Here is a 19,196-nt window from a genome sequence, read left to right as displayed (position 1 = left end):
AAAGTTTAAGCATAAAAAATGGTTTATAAAACACATGCAGCCAGGAATAGAATCTAACTCCAGGAAAACACTCAGTTAAATGATCCTATTTTCTATGACAAGCCTTCAATCCAAAGGTCTTCTAGCAACATTAGACAGATCAAACACATATTACACGAAGCTTGCAAGGGACACACGAGAAATAGGAAACGTACTGGAAGTGCTGAAGTGTTCCTGGCCATCAGAGGAATTCTGGTCTGTTTCTCTTACATAAAACATAAGCTGGGTTGGTTTCAAGGACTTGAAGCCTGGTTTCTGGAGGTTTTCTAAGTAGGCACTTAATCTCTTAAGAGAATTTTCATTGACTTCCTGGAAGACAATATTAAGAGGCATTTATACACAAAATAGAACAAGGAAACATCAGAAATTATATCCTGACCTTTTAAACACATTATTGAGTGTATTAAAGAATTTAGAATTAAAAAATGTTGGGATTTCATAGCTCCTCGGTACAGGATAAAATTGGATCCACACCTCACAACAGGTAACTCCACAGGGGTGAGATGTAAAAAATAATGTGGCCAAATAAGTACTAGAAGAAAACAGGCTGAGTTCCTTTATAACTTAGATGTGGAAAAAGCCTAACTACGACTGAATATCTCAAGTAATGAATGATTGATGAATCCAATTACATTAAAAAAATTAAAAAACTTAATATAGCACTGGAAACTATATTCAATATCCTGTGATAAAACATAATGGAAAAGAATATAAAATACATATATATGTATAACTGCATCACTGTGCTGTACAGCAGAAATTAACACATTATAAATCAACTATACTTCAATTAAAAAAAAAACTTGAAAGAACACATAAGAAACCATACACACACACACACACACACACACACAGACACACACACACAAGCAGTCTCCAGAGAAAAACCGACTGGGAGAAAATATTTGCAAGTGTTTTTTTTTTTGGCTGTGCTGCACGGCTTGTGGGATCTTAGTTCCCCGACCAGGGATTGAATCTGGGCCCACAGCAGTGAAAGCACCGAGTCCTAACCACTGGACCGCCAGGGAATTCCCCAATTTGCAAGTTATTCCATAGCAAAGAGCTAATTTCTCTCTATATGAAGGGTTCTTAAAATGCCCTTTCAGAGATTGGTTGAATTATGGTACCTTCATTCAGTGGAGTGCTACACAGACAAAAGGAAAGAAAAAGGGAAGAATGTGACACACAATATTTAGGAATGGACATGGAGTGATATCTAGGATATACTACTCACTGAAAAAAGAAATGTCTCTTAGTGAAGGAACAGCTCCAAGAAGCAGCGTAAATAACTGTGCTTCTTACCCCTATAAGTGCTTCTCAGAAACAGTGTGATCTAAAATTAGGAATAGTCCATTTATTTTTGTTTGTTTAATTTATTATAATATACTGCTCTCAGCTATATTGTATTGGAGGTCTGATGATTCACTAGAAGGATTTACAGAACTCAGAAGAGCTGTTAAGTCACAGTTACAGTTTATTACAGCAAAAGGATACATATTAAAATCAGCAAAGGGAAGAAAAGGCACGTAGGGTGGAGTGCAGGAGAGACCAAGCCCAAGGTTCCAGTTGTCCTCTCCCAGTGCAGTTGTACAGACATGTTTAAGCCCCTAGCAAGGATGTGTGACAACACATGAGAAGTGCTGCCAACCAAGGAAGTTCATCCAAGCCTTGGGGGCCAGAGCACTACATGCCCACGTGGCTGACCTTAGCTATTCAGTTTCTAGCCTCCCCAGAGAGCCTCAGACAGGAGAAAACAGGCACTAGGCATAAATTGCATTGTTAGCACAGACTATCTGGTGCGGCCCAAGGCCTCTGGCACACAAAAACATTCTTATCAGGCAAGGATATCCTAGGGGCTCAAAGCTCATTTCCCAGGAGGCAGTGAAGGGCCAGTACTGAAGCCAGGCATTTCTTTGCAACCAAGCAACCCAAACCTGCTGAGTTCACCTTTTACAGCAGGTAGAAGTTTTAGTAAAAAAAAGATACATTGGTAAAGGAGGGAAACCATTCACCTAATACTAAGCTTAATTTTTCTACGCACGGATTTAAAAACTTTCAATTATTAAACATTAAATTAAATTGTATTAATTTATGACATCCCCAATAATTTGTATTAAATTACTACATCTCCAAGGTAGTATTTTTCTGTTGATTCAATTTACTGATTATGTAAAAAAGAATCTGACTTTGAATAGCCAACATATATATCAACTATCCTAATCAGAATATTTTCCTAAAGCAAAGAAGCAAAACTGATTTATTTTCCACTCTAAGTAGAAAAAAGCAATACCGGGAATTCCCTGGTAGTCCAGTGGTTGGGACTCTGCGCTTTCACTGCCGAGAGTGCAGGTTCGATCCTTGGTTGGGGAACTAAGATCCTGCAAGCCTCTGCTGCCCCCCCCCGCCCCCTCAAAAGGAAAAAAGCAATACAATAATGCTCTAATTTTCAAAGTTTTAAATTACTTTTCATGTTAAACCAGGTGTCAATGTTTAGGAAAATAAAAGGAACTAATGAAATTATTCCAAAGCATCTGGCTTTGTAACACATTATCTAACATTAAAAAACAGTGACCTTCATAAGTACGTTTATCTTGAGTTTGTATTCCCTAAGCAGATGTTAACTGATGATATAGGGAAGTGGACTAGCGGCATGCAACATAAGGAAAAACAATCTGGACATTGAAAAACCCTCCTTGCATCAACCTTAAAAAAAAGGACTGATCATGGTATCAGAGGCTTTAAATTTTCTTTCAAACCCTCAATTTTACTTGCAAAACTGGTACAGAAAACAGGATTACTAATACTCTAAAGAGTTTACATGATATCTTTATTGCCCACATAAAATATGACAGCTTTCATAAAAACAAACCAACAATAGTTTGTTTCAATTTTCAGTATCTATAGTTCAAAGCACTGATTATACCAAGACAAAACAACTCCAATGCACAGACCTCTCTGTATTATATTGTAGCAAAGGTAAATAAACTAAAGAGAAACACAGACTAAATGTTAAAAAATTAAAAAAAAATTGTTTACCCTCTCCCTGGGGTGCTGTCCAAAGAAATCTGGATGCACAGCAAAATAGAATGGCCTCAAGGCATTGACTGCTTCGGCTCCCGATAAGGCTCTTGAGTAGAGAAACCAGTACGGAAATACCTTTCCTGGACATAACCTTTTTAAGAGATACGGATATGGATTTATTATTCACCAGAGCACTGACACAGACACAGATCCCCCGTGTATAAAGGCATAGTAACATTAAGATTACTGTGTGTGGAAAATACCACAGAAACAAGACAGAAGCCAAAGTGTAAAACTTTGTGGTTTTCTGAAACCTACAAAGGCTTTAAAAGCAGTGAGTGCCACATGATTTCTAGAAACAGTGGTCATAAATTCCTCTGATGCAATATTGGAAAATAATATTTAATAATAATAATAATAAGAAGAAGAAGAAGAATAAAATTTCCTCTCAAAAGCCTACCTTGAAATGTTAACTGGCTTCACTGCAAATGATGAAAATTTTCTGTATCATTTCCTTCTTCAGATTAAAAAAAAATCCCAATATCTAATAATGTCATCTTTTCTTTATGGTGAAAGCTATTTTGAGAATTTTAATGTTTAAAAAGAGATACAAGATGTCTCTTCGTTCATTTCATCATTACTAGCATGCTACAGTTTTCTAGTTAGATAACTTGACATCTCATTCTTAAATTTTGGCATAACTCACCTAGGAGTGTTTTTTTACAGAGTACTTTTAAACCCAAATGAAATTATTTGCAGTTTCTGGGAAGCACTTCAATGACATCTATTCTTTCATGTTGTAATTCACCTTTTCCATCCTATAATGGGCTATAAAGAAGTCTCTCAATACTGTATCCATTTTTGTCTCCTACATTAGGTACACTGAGTCTTTGGAAAAGTTTCCTACTTTCAAAATGATTGAGGTTATAGAATCATTTCCGGAGTTTTTTTTTTTAAACAATCCGGGGACCACCAGCATATCTCCAGATTACTTTTTTTTTTTTTTTTAACATGGACTTGAACCTTTTATAAAGTCAACAAACAGGCTGTGCATTAAGGACTATAACCGGAGTTTGAACAGCAAAGGAAACAACGAAAGTCCTTAATAGGAGACAGGAGAAGTAAATGTTAGTGACTACTCCACTTCCTCCCATGTGAGCTTTAGTCCTTGTTTCCAAATGTCTGATGGACACTCAGCTACCCTGCCAACCTCTTAAATTTTACACGTCTAAAAAAAGGAGCAGAGGTCATTACTTTCTTTCAGCCTGGATACAAAAGGCAAGGAAGCAGTTAGTTCCATCCAGGACTACCTTTCTTATTTCTGTTGTTGAGGTACCTCCTTTCTCAATGCTTCCAGTGCAAAAACCCTCAGATCTACCATTGCCCAAACTAGCTCAGTGACCCCACCTGATTTTCAGCCTTGAAGTCTTGTTTCTTCTCACCTTATATTGTCCCTTGAAATCATTCCTTCTTCCCATTTTCTCTGCCACCAATGACCACCACAAAACTGGACTGTATAGCCTCTAATCAGTACTCTCCTGTTTCTTTTCCCTAACCATGCTGTAGATGGGTTAATGTTCCTAAAATCCCACTATCACTGTATTCCCTCCTGAAACACCTTTGATGGTGTTTTGACTCCTGTAGAGTAAAATCCACTCCTGAGTCTGGTGTTTATAATTTCCAATCTGTCTTTCCAACTCGATCTCCAAGCACTCCTGACAGAAACCCTCACTTTCAGCCCCCCTCGCCCCACGATCTTCCTTGTCCTTCTCTCTTTTCCGTAATTTCTAAGCCCTCATACATTCTCCCCGTCACCCACTTCCACCTGTCCAAATTGTACTCACTAATTATTGCATTTCTACTAATGTGCCAGGAGGCAATGTGCCCATTTCCCCCAGAACCTTCCCTCTTGTATCCTCATTATAAATAGTCTTTCCCTCTTCTAAGCTCTAATAAAACAAACTGTGTGCCCCGCATACACGGAACAGAATACCATAACGTAGGAATGATATGTATTCATCCCCCTCAACTACCACTGTATCCTTGAGGGCAGGAAACACGTTTTGTCGGTTTTGTTAGTTTGGGTCTGCTGAAAAGCAGAGGCCAGGACAGGATTAGATGTGCAAGAAAATTATTTGGAATGGGAGGAGGAGGTAGGGAGAGCTTTCAGACCACAGTTCAGGCCTGATACCTACAGAAGGAGAAAGGGAAGGGAGGAGCATTGGGGAGGAAGTCTGGGGCTGCAGCCCAGTCCCAAGAAGGGTTCATCTCTGCCAATGGGAGTCTTTAGCCCAAGTCACCCACTAGGGGCATCCTGTGTCCTGCTGGAATGAGTGACTTGCTCAGCCACTGACAGCCTCAGGGCAAACTGCGTGGTGGACCCAGAGGGGCAGGAGAGCCCAGTGGCTCCCACTACAGGGTCTGGCACAGGTACTACTGCTAATATATATTAAATGACTATATAGCAGGTATTTAATGAAAGGAAATGAACAGATCAAGAAAAACCAAATCAAGGAAAACAAACCCCAAACAATATTGTGTTGCTTTATTTGTGTGGCACACGAACATTTGGATTTATAAAAGGATGTTAGGAAAGGATTACATTTTCGAAAAAGGAATCGTAGAACAGCAAACTTTTTCTGTAAAGGGTCAGAAAGTAAACATTTTAGGTTTTATGGGCTGCCCAGTCTGTGCTGCAACTGTGTGACTGCTGCTGCAGCGGGAAACGAGCCACAGGCAAGAAATAAAGGAAGGAATGAGGCTGGGGCGAAGAAAGCTTCATTTACACAGACAGACTGTGGAATCAACTCAGGTGTGAAATCAACTTAGCAAACCATGACCAACACAACATTAAAAACAAAATCAAAAAACAAAATCCAGAAAATATTTCCCAGAACAGAAAATATTCCTGGATATTGTGTGTGGCAAGGGTAACTACTGTTATGAAACTTTTATTTTTATGGGTTAGGATTAAAATAGAGTCTTCTGAAGGCTGAGATCAAAAAAGCTGGAAAAGCGTGTCTCTATATACAACACCTAGTATTCACTGCCGTCGGTGGCACGGGGGTGAGGAGGTGAGCATCACTGAAGGAAGCAGCCCAGGAGATGTTAGAACTCCCGTCCCTCCAGGCTCCTATGGCCTCTCTTTGTGTCAGAGTATGAGGACACAGCACTTTAGCCTGGTTTTCTACAGCTGAACATAATCAAGATACCACAGCATGAAGAATGTCTCAACATGTGCCCAACAGCTTTTTAGGACATTGTCTAGTATCTCACAGTTTCCTTCTTTTTCTTTTCTTCTTTTAAACAATTTACGTCATAAATTCAATCAGAAAAAGACTCCCTTTATTGGATAATCCTCATCATAAACTGAGTTGGTGGGAAACATCTGTTTCCCCTAAAGACGTTCCTTCTAACAGTGACTATTTAGTGAGATATTAATGTACATAACAGTTATTTAAAAGTACTAATTATTGCCAAATATGTTTCAGAAATCTAAAACTTCTAAATTTATGTAATCAGATCCAATTTTATTTTGGTTATATACTTTGAGCCAAATAAACTTTATTTACCTTTTTTGACTCGGCTACCAAGAAGCCAGAATGAAATCTGATGTTTGAATAATTGTCTCATCGGTTCTATTTTTTTAACAAATGATCTCCTTTCTCTAGAGGGCATCTGGTCTCCATTTCAATTACCCTATATATGCCCATTACTGTGCCAATTAAATTTTACTGAACTCCTTAAATCCTTTCTTGAAGTAGACTATACATACATAAATAGCAAATATAATAGTCAAATGACCTTACTATACAATTTAAACGTAAAGTGGTTTTTCATATGACAGCAATTGGCTTGAGGATGACTCAGTAAGAACTGTGCTAAGGACAAACTTTATCTTTTTTCCTCTTAAACTTTTCACACTTAACTATTTTGAAAGATGGTATTCTTTTCACCTTCTACTCTGAATGGACTTTTGCAAGAAAGACCTGGACGTTCACATGAATTTTCTGTTTCTTTTTTTATTCCTTCCCTCCACAATATCCACAAAATAGTTAGAATTTGATAAATTATAATAAATGGAAATCAGCTAAACACCTAACATATTCCACACACACCCCTCCCCCCACAAAATACTAATAACAGAGAGAACCACAAAGCTTACCTCCTCAATGGTCTCAGGTGGCAAAACATTTCTGAATATATATGTAGGTCAACTTCCAGGTATCCATTAATCACTTAAAAAGTTAAGCAGATACCAGTAATGAACAAGCGGAATTTGAAATTAAAACACATTACCGTTTACATTAGCACCCCCCAAAATGAAATACTTAATTATAAATCTAACAAAATATGATCTATGTGAGGAAAACTGTAAAACTCAGATGAAAGAAATCAAAGAAGAATTAAATAAATGGAGAGATAGTCCATGTTCATGGATAGGAAGACGATATTGTCAAGATGTCAGTTCTTTCCAATTAGATCTACAGATTCAATGCAATCCCAATCAAAATCCCAGTAAGTTATTTTATGGAAATCAACAAACTCATTCCAAAGTTTATATGTAGAGGCTAAAGACTCAGAAAAGCAACTCAACACTGAAGAAGAATAAAGTTGCAGGACTGACACTACTGGACTTTAAGACTTACTGTAAAGTTACAGTAATCAAGACTGTGCAGTACTGGTGAAAGAAGAGACACACAGATCAACGGGACAGAAAAGAGAGCTCAGAAACAGGCCTACAAAAATACAGCCAAATTATCTTTGACAAAGGAGCGAAGGCAATACTGTAGAGCAACGATAATCTTTTCAACAAATGGTACTGGAACAACTGGATGCATCTACATGCAAAAATGTTAATCCAGTCACAGACTTTACACGCTTCACAAATGTTAACTCAAAATGGATCAAAGACCTAAATGTAAAACAGAAAACTATAAAATTCCTACCAGAGTACCTAAGAGGAAACCTAGATGACCTTAGGTATGTCAGTGACTTTTTAGATATAACACCAGAGGCACAATCATGAAGGAAAGAACTGATACGCTAAATTTCATTAAAATTAAAAATTTTGGTCTGCAAAAGACAATGCAGAGAGAACAAGAGGACAAGCCACAGACTGGGAGAAGATATCTGTAAAAGATACACATATCTGACAAAGGACTGCTATCCAAAACATACCAAAAAACCTTTAAAACTCAACAATAAGAAAATGGACAACCTGATTTAAAAAATGGGCCAAAGACCTAAATAGACAGCTCATGAAAGAAGATATACAGTTGGCAAATAAGCATATGAAAACACACTCCACATCATAGGACATCAGGGAAATACAAATTAAAACAACGAGATGCTGCAACACATCTATTAGAATGGCCAAATCCAAAACACTGACAGGACCAAATCCTGGTGAGGATGTGGAGCAACAGGAACTCTCATTCACTGCTGGTGGGGATGCAAAATGGTACAGCCACTCTGGAAGGCAGTTTGGGGCCTTCTTACAAAAGTAAACATACTCTTACCATATGATCCAGCAACCACACTCCTTAGTATTTACCCAAATAAACTGAAAACGTGTACACACAAACCTGCACACGGATGTGTACTGCAGCTTTATCCTTTATTGCCAAAACTTGGAAGCAACCAAGATATCCTTCAGTAGGCGAGTGGATAAACTGTAGTACATCCAGCCAATTGAATATTATTCAGAGCTAAAAAGAAATGAGCTGTCAAGCCATGAAGAGACATGGAGGAAATTTAAATGCATATTCCTGGGCAAAAGCAGCCAACCTGGAAAGATTATACACTGTATTATTCCAACTATATGACATTCTGGAAAAGGCAAAACTATGGTGATAGTAAGTGGTTGCCAGGGGTTGGAGGGGAGGGAGGGATGAACAGGTGGAGCACACAGGACTTCTAGGGCAGTGAAACCACCCTGAATGATACTACTGCAATGGTAGATACATGGACATTTGCCCAAACCCACGGAATGTGCAACACCAAGAGTGAACCCTAATGTAAACTATGGACTTTGGGTGATAATGAGGTGTCAGTTAGGTTCACAGATTGTAAGAAATGTACAACTCAGGTGTGGGAGGCTGTGTGGGGTGGGGGGGGGGGGGCGTATGTGGGAATTCTGTACTTTGCTCAGTTTTGCTGTGAGCTTAAAGCTGCTCTAAAAAAGAAAGCTTATTTTTTTTTTAAAGGTTAAGCAGATAAAAGAGGGAACATGATTTGAATCACATGAATTTTTCCAATAATTTAGAGCTTCAGTAAGAACTTCAACTATACTATAGTCTCCATGTCAACCAACTAAGTGATTTTAAAAATTCTATGAGCAATCTCTTATAAAAGTCTTGAAATGCCATATTATTCACATGATAATCACCAGGTTAAAAAAAAATCCTTTCTTCCTCCGGCTTATGAAGCTCTCAGCTTTCTCCACTAGTCCACCCTTATAGACCTGTGCAGCAGCATATTTGCTCAAAACAAACCACCACATGGCTCAAGTCCTATTCTGTCAAATTTTAAGCATTAAAAAGTTAAAAAAAATTTTTCGTAATGCAGTTACTATATCTGAATCCAGGTAATGAAGCAAAACTGCCATTAACAGGATAAGAGAAGATGTATTTTAAAGACAAATTAAGAATTACCTATTTAAAAAGTGCATTTGCAAACAACAGTGGCTGCTTCCATTTATTTTCTGGTTGACTGGTATGGCAAGACCCTCTTGGATACAGAATGTGTTTTTATGTACTCATTTAAATGTTTAAAAAGGTAAATTTATTTAACCATTCACCTTGCTCTTCTGTTTGAGACAAATACTGATACCAGAAATACTACCATTTGGAAGATTTCTGAGATTAAATGGAGATACAATGAGGAAGACAGAAATGTTTCAACTAAAGTTTCAGTGCTGCCCATGACTGACAGAATTCTTACCAAATGTCATCCACAAAGTAACTGAAAAATCTCGACTTAATTAAGATAGAACAGGTACAAGGCTTGAAACTTGCAAAGAAGAGACCAGAAGAAAATACATATCCAGTCCAGAATTGGCTCTCTCTAGGTGGTAGGATAGGAAGCCCTTTACTTTTTTTTAATTTCCTAGTTTATTTACAATGAACATGTGAAGTATGTTCTTAAAAAAAAAAAATCAATGCTTCTAGCATACAAAATTAAACAACAAAAAGGAATAGAGCAGGAATACGTGTTATTCATTCAGTATTTAAGACAGGCCCCTGGCCCTGGGAAATCTGCCCAGTGACAGCCCTGGACTATGGTCCCAATCTTGCTCAAGAAGAAAACAGCCCTTCACATTCACACATGATGACATTTCATTTTTTATGTCAGTAAGAAAATTTATGCCACTTAACTGAAAAGATACTAATAAATGAGCTAAAACTTGGATAAGAAACAAGGAATAATACTCGACGGGCATATGATCACCCAAGAAGACAAATGGGAAATAGATGGAAATAATATGCAGCCAAGCTCTAACCATCATCCTTTTCAGCATAAAATGATCCTAAAAGAAGCCTTGAAAAGTCAGAAGTACTGAACAATGGAAAGCACTTAGGCCTACCATTGCAACAACGATGTAACCTGTTTTTCTGATGTGCAATGTAGATGATTCAAGTCATGCTCTACTCTCCATTTTCCAAAGCAAGACATCAAAACAAATAGAACAGTGAAAAGGAACTGTCATGATCACTGATTTGAAATAGATGTTTCAAAGTTTGAAAGTTAAAGCACACTAAAAAGACAATAAAATTTTTGGAAATCAATTTAGAAAACATTGGCTGTCTCCAATTTGATTCACAAAGAATTTGAGAGGCAGGCAGCCAAGTTACACTGTTTAGGAATTTGCATCTCTAAACATCTATAAATAAGAATTGTCAGGAGGGATTTCCCTGGTGGTCCAATGGTTAAGACTCTGTGCTTCCATTGCAGGGGGCCCTAGTTCCATCCCTGGTCGGGGAACTAAGGTCCCACATGTCGTGTGGTGTGGCCAAAAAAAAAAAGTTAGGAAAAGAAAGCAACCTAAAGGATTTGTCTTAAGTGTTACTTCAGAATTAGTCTCCAAAGAGTCACTCACAGCAAAGTTGCCAAAATTAGGGAATGCATCCTCAATGCCTTTCAAACATGGAGCATAAAGTATGTTGTGCAGAGAATTATGGAGCATGTTTTAGAAGTGTTTCCATCAAAAATAATCAAAGCAAAAAAAAAAAAAACTTTCTATATTTAAAAGTTCAGGTCTTCAGTTGTCCAGAAAAATTATTCATTCATTGTTCACTCTGTATTTATAGGATATAGCTAAACTTAGTACTGAGAAATGACTAAAAAAGGACATTAGTATTTGGAAGTATGACAAGAGACTCTCCCGATGAAAATAAAATGTTTTCAAATACAAGTCTGAATATTAAATCATGGTCTCTAGATTTAGAAAGAATTTAAAAAAAATTAGGCTACTACAGGTTAAGAGTTAGGTGTTTTCTGCCTGCTTTTTTGGTGAGTCGGCTATTTCCTAAAAAGGTTCACACTGCAGTAAAGAGAATTCAAATCTAGGCTTGTGCTGTCCAATAAGGGAGTCCCTAGCACATGTGGCTACTATGAATTGAGATGTGTTTTAAGTGTAAAGTACCCACTGGATTTTAAAGATTTAGCACAAAGAAAATGCAAAGTATCCCATTAATAATTTTTCATACTGATTAGATGTTGAAATGATAACTTATTAATTTCACTTGTCTCTTTTTGCTTTTTAAAAAGAAAAACACAACCTGGTTTTAGCTGTCTTTTGTGATTTACTGCCAGAAAAATTTAAATTATATCTGTGTCTCACATTGTAATTCTATTGGACAGTGCTGATCTAGGCCAATTCAAGGCAAATTTAAGTGAACACGACACTGTTGGGGAAGGCGGTCTGCACAATGGTTGCGAGGCTGCAGTCCCTAAGTTCTGTATTCAAATCTTGACCCCATCACTGACTAGCTGTGTGAGCACAGACAAGTTGTTTCACCTTCCTGAGTCTGTTTCCTCATCTAATAAATGAGACAGATGGTCCAAGAGCAGTCTGTTCTGCTACCAAAAGGAAAAAGTTTCTTTAATGTGAATTAGCATAGCTTATGTGCAACTGGTAAATAGGAGAGAGATTTTTGTATCATATGCATTTTTCCCCAGCGTGTTAATGATTTGAAATGATCAGCGGTGGGCTTTCTACAATTACAAAGAAGGTTTTAGTTATATATAAAGCCCTTCAACAAACAAACAAACAAAAAAACCCCCTGAAAATCCTCCAGTAGTTCCTTCCTTTGGTTTAAGAAGCAGATGGTTAGTGGCTTCAAGTACCTTTGCATTTTCCACTACATCAAACAATCTGGAAAGCTGCTAGTGCAGATGAAAACGCTAGAGATTCCCACGTCTTGTTTTGTGTGGTATTTTTTCCCATGAACCTTGGTTAGTGTATTATCTTACAGAATATTGATATTTCCAGGAATGTGTGAATGCCATAGCAGAAACACCCACATAACATGTACTGTCACTTCAAACTGTCCTTTAATTCGAAGTAGAAAAATTTTCATTAACTGAGAGAATACTTTGAGCTAACACGATACTATAGTCTGCTAGGCAGAAGTACTTGAGTCAGAAAATTTATCTTGGTTGCAGAAAATGTCTATTCACAGAGAAAGACAAATACATGATATCACTTACATGTAGAATCTAAAAAAATGATACAAATGCACTTATTTACAAAACAGAAATAGACCCACAGACATAGAAAACAAACTTACGGTTACCAAAGAGCAAAGGAGGGGGGATAGGATAAAATTAGGAGTTTGGTGTTAACATACACACACTACCATATATAAACAGATAAACAACAAGTACCTACTGTATAGCACAGGGAACTCTACTCAATATTTTTTAACAACTTATAAGGGAAAAGAATCTGAAAAAGAATCACTTTTCTGTACACCTGAAACTAACACAACACTGTAAATCAACTATACTTCAATTAAAAAAAAAAAAAGAAAATGTCTACTCAGTTACTGAACGTTTTATTGAAACTTGTCTTCTTTTCGTAAAAAAAGAAAAATTACAATTCTAATACTAGCAGTAAGGACAACACATTTCATACAAATGAAACGATAAATACATGTCGCATTGTTAGCCTTTATCTGATGCTCACTAGACTGAAGTTAGCTGGGCTGTGTATTTAAGAAAACATGTTGAAAGACATTTAATATGCTGGAAATATTCATTAAAGACGACTTCTAAAAGGTGAAATGTAGAACATTATAATTACTTTTTACTTCTCTGGATATGGAATCCTGTATCTGACTTTTGCACATCCCTTCATACATCAGTATGAAATCCTACCTATATGACAGGATTTTTGTGAAACGTAAGTAAAATAATATACATACGGGACTTAGCAACATTTGGCAAACAGAAAATTCATAAAAGTGGCAACTATTATTATTATATAATTCAGAGCGTATAAAAACCTGCAGAATTCTTTTTTTCCCCTCCTAATAAGGGCTTACCTAGAGCCAGAACACACAGTTCAATGCAACATTCTCCCTGAAAACAAATTTTGTGATTGGAAAAGTCAGAGTTATTGCAATAAGGGACCAATGCTTAAAAGTCTGAAAAATACAGTATAAGGCTACACACAAGTCAAAAAGGACAAATGAATGATTTAATTTCACCAACTTTAGGGAACAAACTGAATCTATCCAAACAAATAAGCATGGCTGTGTATTTTTTATCACTTAAGACAAAATTAGCACTTGCTTAGTAATAAAAACTTAAGTTTTCATGATAGCAGCATTTCTCTCTTCAAAATGTAAAAGAACCGAAGTAGGTACAATAAAGCGTACTGTGCTGTGGGAATTGCCTCTTTTATGAATTAACATGGTTTTTTAAAGACTTTCACAACTTGGTGGAGTGGCAATATGAGAGGGAATGTGGCTTCTTTTCCTTTTGCCAACAATCCTCCCCTTCCCCAACGGTGGCCATTCATATTTCTACAGGAAAATGCCTATGTACATAACAAAGATATTCACTTAATAATTCTAATATACAGGGACTTCCCTGGTGGTCCAGTGGGTTAGACGCCACGCTCCAAATGCAGTGGGCCTGGGTCTGATCCCTGGGTGGGGAACTAGATTCCACACGCATGCCACAACTAAGAAGTCTGCATGCTGCAACTGAAGACCCCGCGTGCAGCAACTAAACAGACTGCAACAAAGATCCTGCATGCTGCAAGGAAGATCTGGTGCAGCCAAATTAATTAATTAATTAAAATTTTGATATACAATCATCTATTGTTCTAAGATGATCATTTCCTATTTAAATCACTGGAAAAAAATTATTTCCCATTAGCTCTCCTTTAAGAGTGGGTTCTGAGAACTAAGTGAGGGGGAAGGCGTGATCAGATCAGGATCCATTTTTGGAAAAACTAGAAGGGATAAGAAGGGAAGAAAGAGAAGAAAAAGAAACAGGAACCATCTTTTAGGGCAGTGGTTCTCAAAGTTCGGGTTTGAGAACCACTGCTTTAAGGAATCCTGATTTTATCACCTTACAGGATTGAGGGGTCTGTTAGGAAACCTTTAAGCTTTAAGTCTTTAAATATACCTGTTCAATACAATTTTAGGGAAAGATCTTTATATACTCAATTGTTTGCTAAAAATCAAGCGAAGATTTTCAGTTTTGCTTGAACTTGTTCTTTGCTTCCTGTATGGTTCACCCACTTCTTGAGATTAAAAAACAAACAACTAAGTGGAAACAAGGTTAAAGGCTGGCGGGTTGGCAGGCACGGCTGCTTGTCTTTTCAGGTGGCACAGATCTTGGGTCAGTTCTCATCTTTTCAAGACCAAGCACCCAATTTTATCACTTTAGCCAGAAATAAACAGGCCCTGGGAAAATGAAACATAAGGGGCCTAACCGATAAATACAATGTCAACTTTTAAATTTACTATGAGAAACAGAATTGCTAAGACGACTAGAATATTCAGATCTGTGGCTCCTTTCCTTACAGGACCAGCCACACAGAAAATCAAATTACTCTCAGCTGACTGAAGGGTAGAGCTGGGTGCTCTCATTTGCAAGTGAGAAACAGTCCAAAAGCCTGAGGCACCCCACTCAGCTGCAGGACTGTGGTCTTCAAATTCATACCTGGGGTCCCTGGTGGTGCAGTGGTTAAGAATCCGCCTGCCAATGCAAGGGACGCGGGTTCCAGCCCTGGCTTGGGAAGATCCCACACGCCTCGGAGCAACGAAGCCCCTGAGCCACAACTACTGAGCCTGCATCTAGAGCCCTCGAGCCACAACTACTGAAGCCCATGTGCTTAAAGCCCATGCTCCGCAACAAGAGAAGCCACCGCAACGACAAGCCCGCGTACCACAATGAAGAGTAGCCCCACTCGCTGCAACTAGAGAAAGCCCACGCACAGCAATGAAGACTCAACACAACCAAAAAATAAAAATACATAATTAATTTTAAAAAAATCATACCTGGGCTGTTCTGTCTGTATTCCTCCCGGCCCACTATCCTTCCATTCCGAAAAGGCCTCAGGCATGCTACAGAGTTAACTAAAAAGGTTCCCCTGTCTTACCACACTTGGGAGAAACTCAAGAGCCTTAACTCACCCAGCTCATCAACAGGCATTTTACCCAAGCACTTATGTGCCAGCCTCTATCCAAGTACTGGGAATAGAAAAACGTTAAGACAATTCCACCTCTCCAAAAAATTTACAGTCTAGGAGAGAGGGCGGGATTGGAAAAACAGACACAAGCAGATAATTATAAAACACTGAAGTAAATGAAATGACATAGTCACGCACAGAGTACCATGAGAAACTCCCAGGTGCCACACAGAATACTGGGGCTCTGGAAGGCTTTTCCACAGAGCCTGTAATCCTCTGGATGGAGGGTGGAAGATGAGGAAGCACACAATTCATTTACAAACCATTCTAAATGGCTGCTGGAGTCCACTTAATAGTGATACTAGCTTCTATTTCACGGGTCCTGCTAGGAACCAGGTACACAGCAGGAGGTGAGTGGCAGTGGAACAGGCAAAGCTTCCTCTGTACTTAGAGCCACTCCCCATCGCTTGCATTACTGCCTGAGCTCTGCCTCCTGTCAGCATTACGGTGAGTTATATAATTATTTCATTTAATATTACAATGTAATAATAATAGAAGTAAAGTGCACAATAAATGTAATGCATTTGAATCATCCCCAAACCATATCCCGCCCCCGCTCCTCCTGTGGAAAAATTGTCTTCCACAAAAGCGGTCCCTGGTGCCAAAAAGATTGGGGAGCGCTATTCTACTTCATAGAATGAAAATTTCTGACTTTAACCCAAGTTCTGTGCTGTTTAAAGTGAGGCATTAAATCTTCTAGGCAGTTTCAAATCAAACTGGGTAGAAAGAGATATCTAAATTGGTGGAAAAGCCAAATTATGAGTAGTTTAATAAGTTCTGTTTAAATTACCTTCCATAGAAACCACGTTTGCCACACAGAGGTCCTAGTAACTTACTTTAACAGTATCCTCAGGCTACTCTCATTTCAGCTGTGACTTTCCTTAGTAACTACCTTGTAAGGTTTTAAAAAGTAGTTTGTTCTATCAAGGAGAGAGAAAAGCCAATTTTTCATTGCTTTTCAGTTTAATACTTATTAGGGACGGGAAAAAGGCAAAGAAAAAGCAAAAGCAGGAAGCCTTTTAGATAAATTAATATATTGTACCAAAGCAAAGTTATCTAGGTTTTTAAAGCTTCCCTTTGTAAATCTTTTGCTACGAGATTTGAATCATAACAATTTCCTATGACAAGTCAAAGACTTCGGGGAAATATGATAGTCGGAAACAAAACCTAAGTCGTCTCAGGTTTCTCATTTCAAAAGAAGTTAAAACAGATGCGATGCGTGCGGGTATTCCGGTCCCTGGCATTGCCTGGGTTGAAAAGTGAGCACGTCGAGCTAAGGAGGCTCTGAGCGCTGCCCGCCCCGACCCCACTCCTTCGGCCCCGAGCAGCCTGAAAGCACCAACGGAGCCCCTCCCGTCCTGCTCCTTACAGTTCTGGCAAGGGTCCGCCGAGAGGACCCTCGGCCCCGCTCCACCTCCCACCAGGTACCAGGAGGAAGGACCGCCGCTCCTCTCGCGGGGCTGTGCGGGGGCGCGCTGGGGCGCATGCGCACCGGGCCGCCAGCCAGGCCCACGCGCGCGCCGCCCGCCCGGCGCTCCAGCCGCCCTCGCCCCACCTGACGACCGGCTCTGACAGCCTCCTACCCGCGGTGCTCTCTGAGCCCCCACCCCTGAAATCTCGGCTGGGTGCGTACCGCTCCACCCGGCCGTCGGCGCCTGCCTCGGGGCTTCGCTCGAGAGGAGCCCGGGCTCGGGGTTGGGCCGCAGGCCGCGCTCTCATTGGCTGACGCGTGCCAGGCCTTCCTCTCTGGGGCGCCTGCGCGCAGCCCGGGGACGCGGGTGAACACCCTAGCGGTTCTCAGCCCCGAGCTGACGTCAGCACCCAGGTGACCGCCCGGCTCCTCGCAGTGTGGCAGCCCCCGTCCCTCCGTCTTCTCCCCGCCGGCCCGGAGGGGGCTCCGCGCACTCAGCTGGAAGCTTTAGGAGGCCCGAACGAGCGCTAATGGATATGAAGGACTAGGTGGGAGGCAGTAGGAAGATGACTGGGCGGCAGGTGGCCGGGCCCGGACCGAGGGTTGGTGGGGAGAGCAAGGAAAGACGAGCGGCCGAACGCGCGCATGCGCCGGCCCCGCTCTCGGTCCCCCGACCCCGGCGCCTGGGAGGGGAGGAGGCTGTCTTGGCAGATCAGTCCGCAGAGCGTTCGGAGGTGACGCTTTAGGACGCGTCTTTTTGAGGGATCCAGATTTTGAAGGCCCATATTAAGTATATCCTTTGGCTTTCTTTACATGAACATAGCTAATTAAGACAATTTATTTTCTCCGGCTTGCATTTTCGTTTTGACTTCAGCGCCTTCAACATCTAGATCTTTTGAAACCTTAGGCATTCTCCACCATCAGCTTGGGGTTTTTACTGTTAGCTGTATTTTGCGTCTGTGACTTTGGTTATTCCCCTAAACTGCAAATACAATAACCGCTCTTTTCCTACTTTTTGGCACTGCTGACCGAGGTGGGGAAAAACAAACAAGCAAAACACACACAAAAACAACCTCCCTTTGTTCCAGCCCTAAGGGTTCTTGACTTCTCATTCATTAGAAACAGTCTGGTCAATTTGTGGTCCGTTCCAACCAATCCTATTTTTCCTGAAAGCTTAATTTATCATCTTTTGCATCTTCATCCTTTCAAATGCATCCTTTCACCAGCATCTAAATGGTCTCATATTTCTTTCTTTTCTTTGAGTTTCAGTTATCAGCTATAGAAAAGACAAGGTTATAATTGCCCACTTACCTTTCTCCACTTGTCCTCCAAACTGATAGTGGTAATCTCTGAACCCAATTTATTTCCTAGGTGCTGAATTTCAGTAGTGGCAGTTAGTCATCCAGTTTGTTCATACTAAAGAACCTCCTTCTTGATGTCTGCTTCTGCCTTACTTCCCATACCCCATTCACGAGAGTATTCATTCCACATTTTATCATAGTAAGCCATTTTGCTAAGTGTTAGGTTTTAACTTTTTTATTCTTGTGAAGTTATAGACTTATTCCAGTGATGCTACCATTATCATATTTTGGGAACTCCTTTAAGAAATACTTTCAGTCCCCCTAGTCACCACTTACTCTTCTATTACTCCCCTTACTCAGACATTTCTCTAAATGATTTAAATTATGGTTTAAAGTATCGAATCTAAATCAAATTGATGACCACTCTGGAAAATGACTGCTACAGATTCTGCAGATGGCTTCAGCAAAGGAGTTTAAACTTCCTAAGGTGGTTTGAAAGGTACAATTCTTGTTTGGATATTTAAGTTCTGGTATATTTGTTTAAAATACTAATTTCTTTAGTCATACCTAATGTAATTACATAAATTACAAAATTTCAAGATACATATAGTATTTTAAGATACAGTAAAGGAAAATTTAAAATTTCTGGTATAACTCAGAAGGTACTCTAGAATTTCAGTGTTTGAGTCATTTTCCAATGTTATTTCACTGT

The 19,196-nt window shown here is 39.4% G+C and overlaps 1 protein-coding gene across 3 annotated transcripts in view; it reads right to left on the bottom strand.

The window, feature by feature from the left end:
• Window positions 1-17,315, bottom strand: part of TCAIM (T cell activation inhibitor, mitochondrial) — a 45,528-nt gene extending 28,213 nt beyond the window's left edge. For 2 of the 3 annotated variants that reach the window (XM_057706552.1, XM_057706553.1), the window contains exons 1-4: window positions 8,649-8,774; window positions 7,226-7,298; window positions 3,076-3,211; window positions 195-348 (exon numbers count right to left, since the gene is read on the bottom strand). In XM_057706552.1, the coding sequence (XP_057562535.1) occupies window positions 195-348; window positions 3,076-3,211; window positions 7,226-7,254 (319 nt within the window). In that variant the 5' untranslated portion in view covers window positions 7,255-7,298; window positions 8,649-8,774. Of the gene's footprint in view, window positions 1-194; window positions 349-3,075; window positions 3,212-7,225; window positions 7,299-8,648; window positions 8,775-17,141 lie in introns of those variants that run through there. The other variant, XM_057706554.1, reaches the window with a different exon arrangement.
• Between the last annotated feature and the right edge of the window lie 1,881 nt (window positions 17,316-19,196).

Source organism: Hippopotamus amphibius, chromosome 13 (assembly GCF_030028045.1).
Source record: "Hippopotamus amphibius kiboko isolate mHipAmp2 chromosome 13, mHipAmp2.hap2, whole genome shotgun sequence".
Taxonomy (NCBI): Eukaryota; Metazoa; Chordata; class Mammalia; order Artiodactyla; family Hippopotamidae; genus Hippopotamus; species Hippopotamus amphibius.
This window is presented reverse-complemented; position numbering and strand designations above follow the sequence as displayed.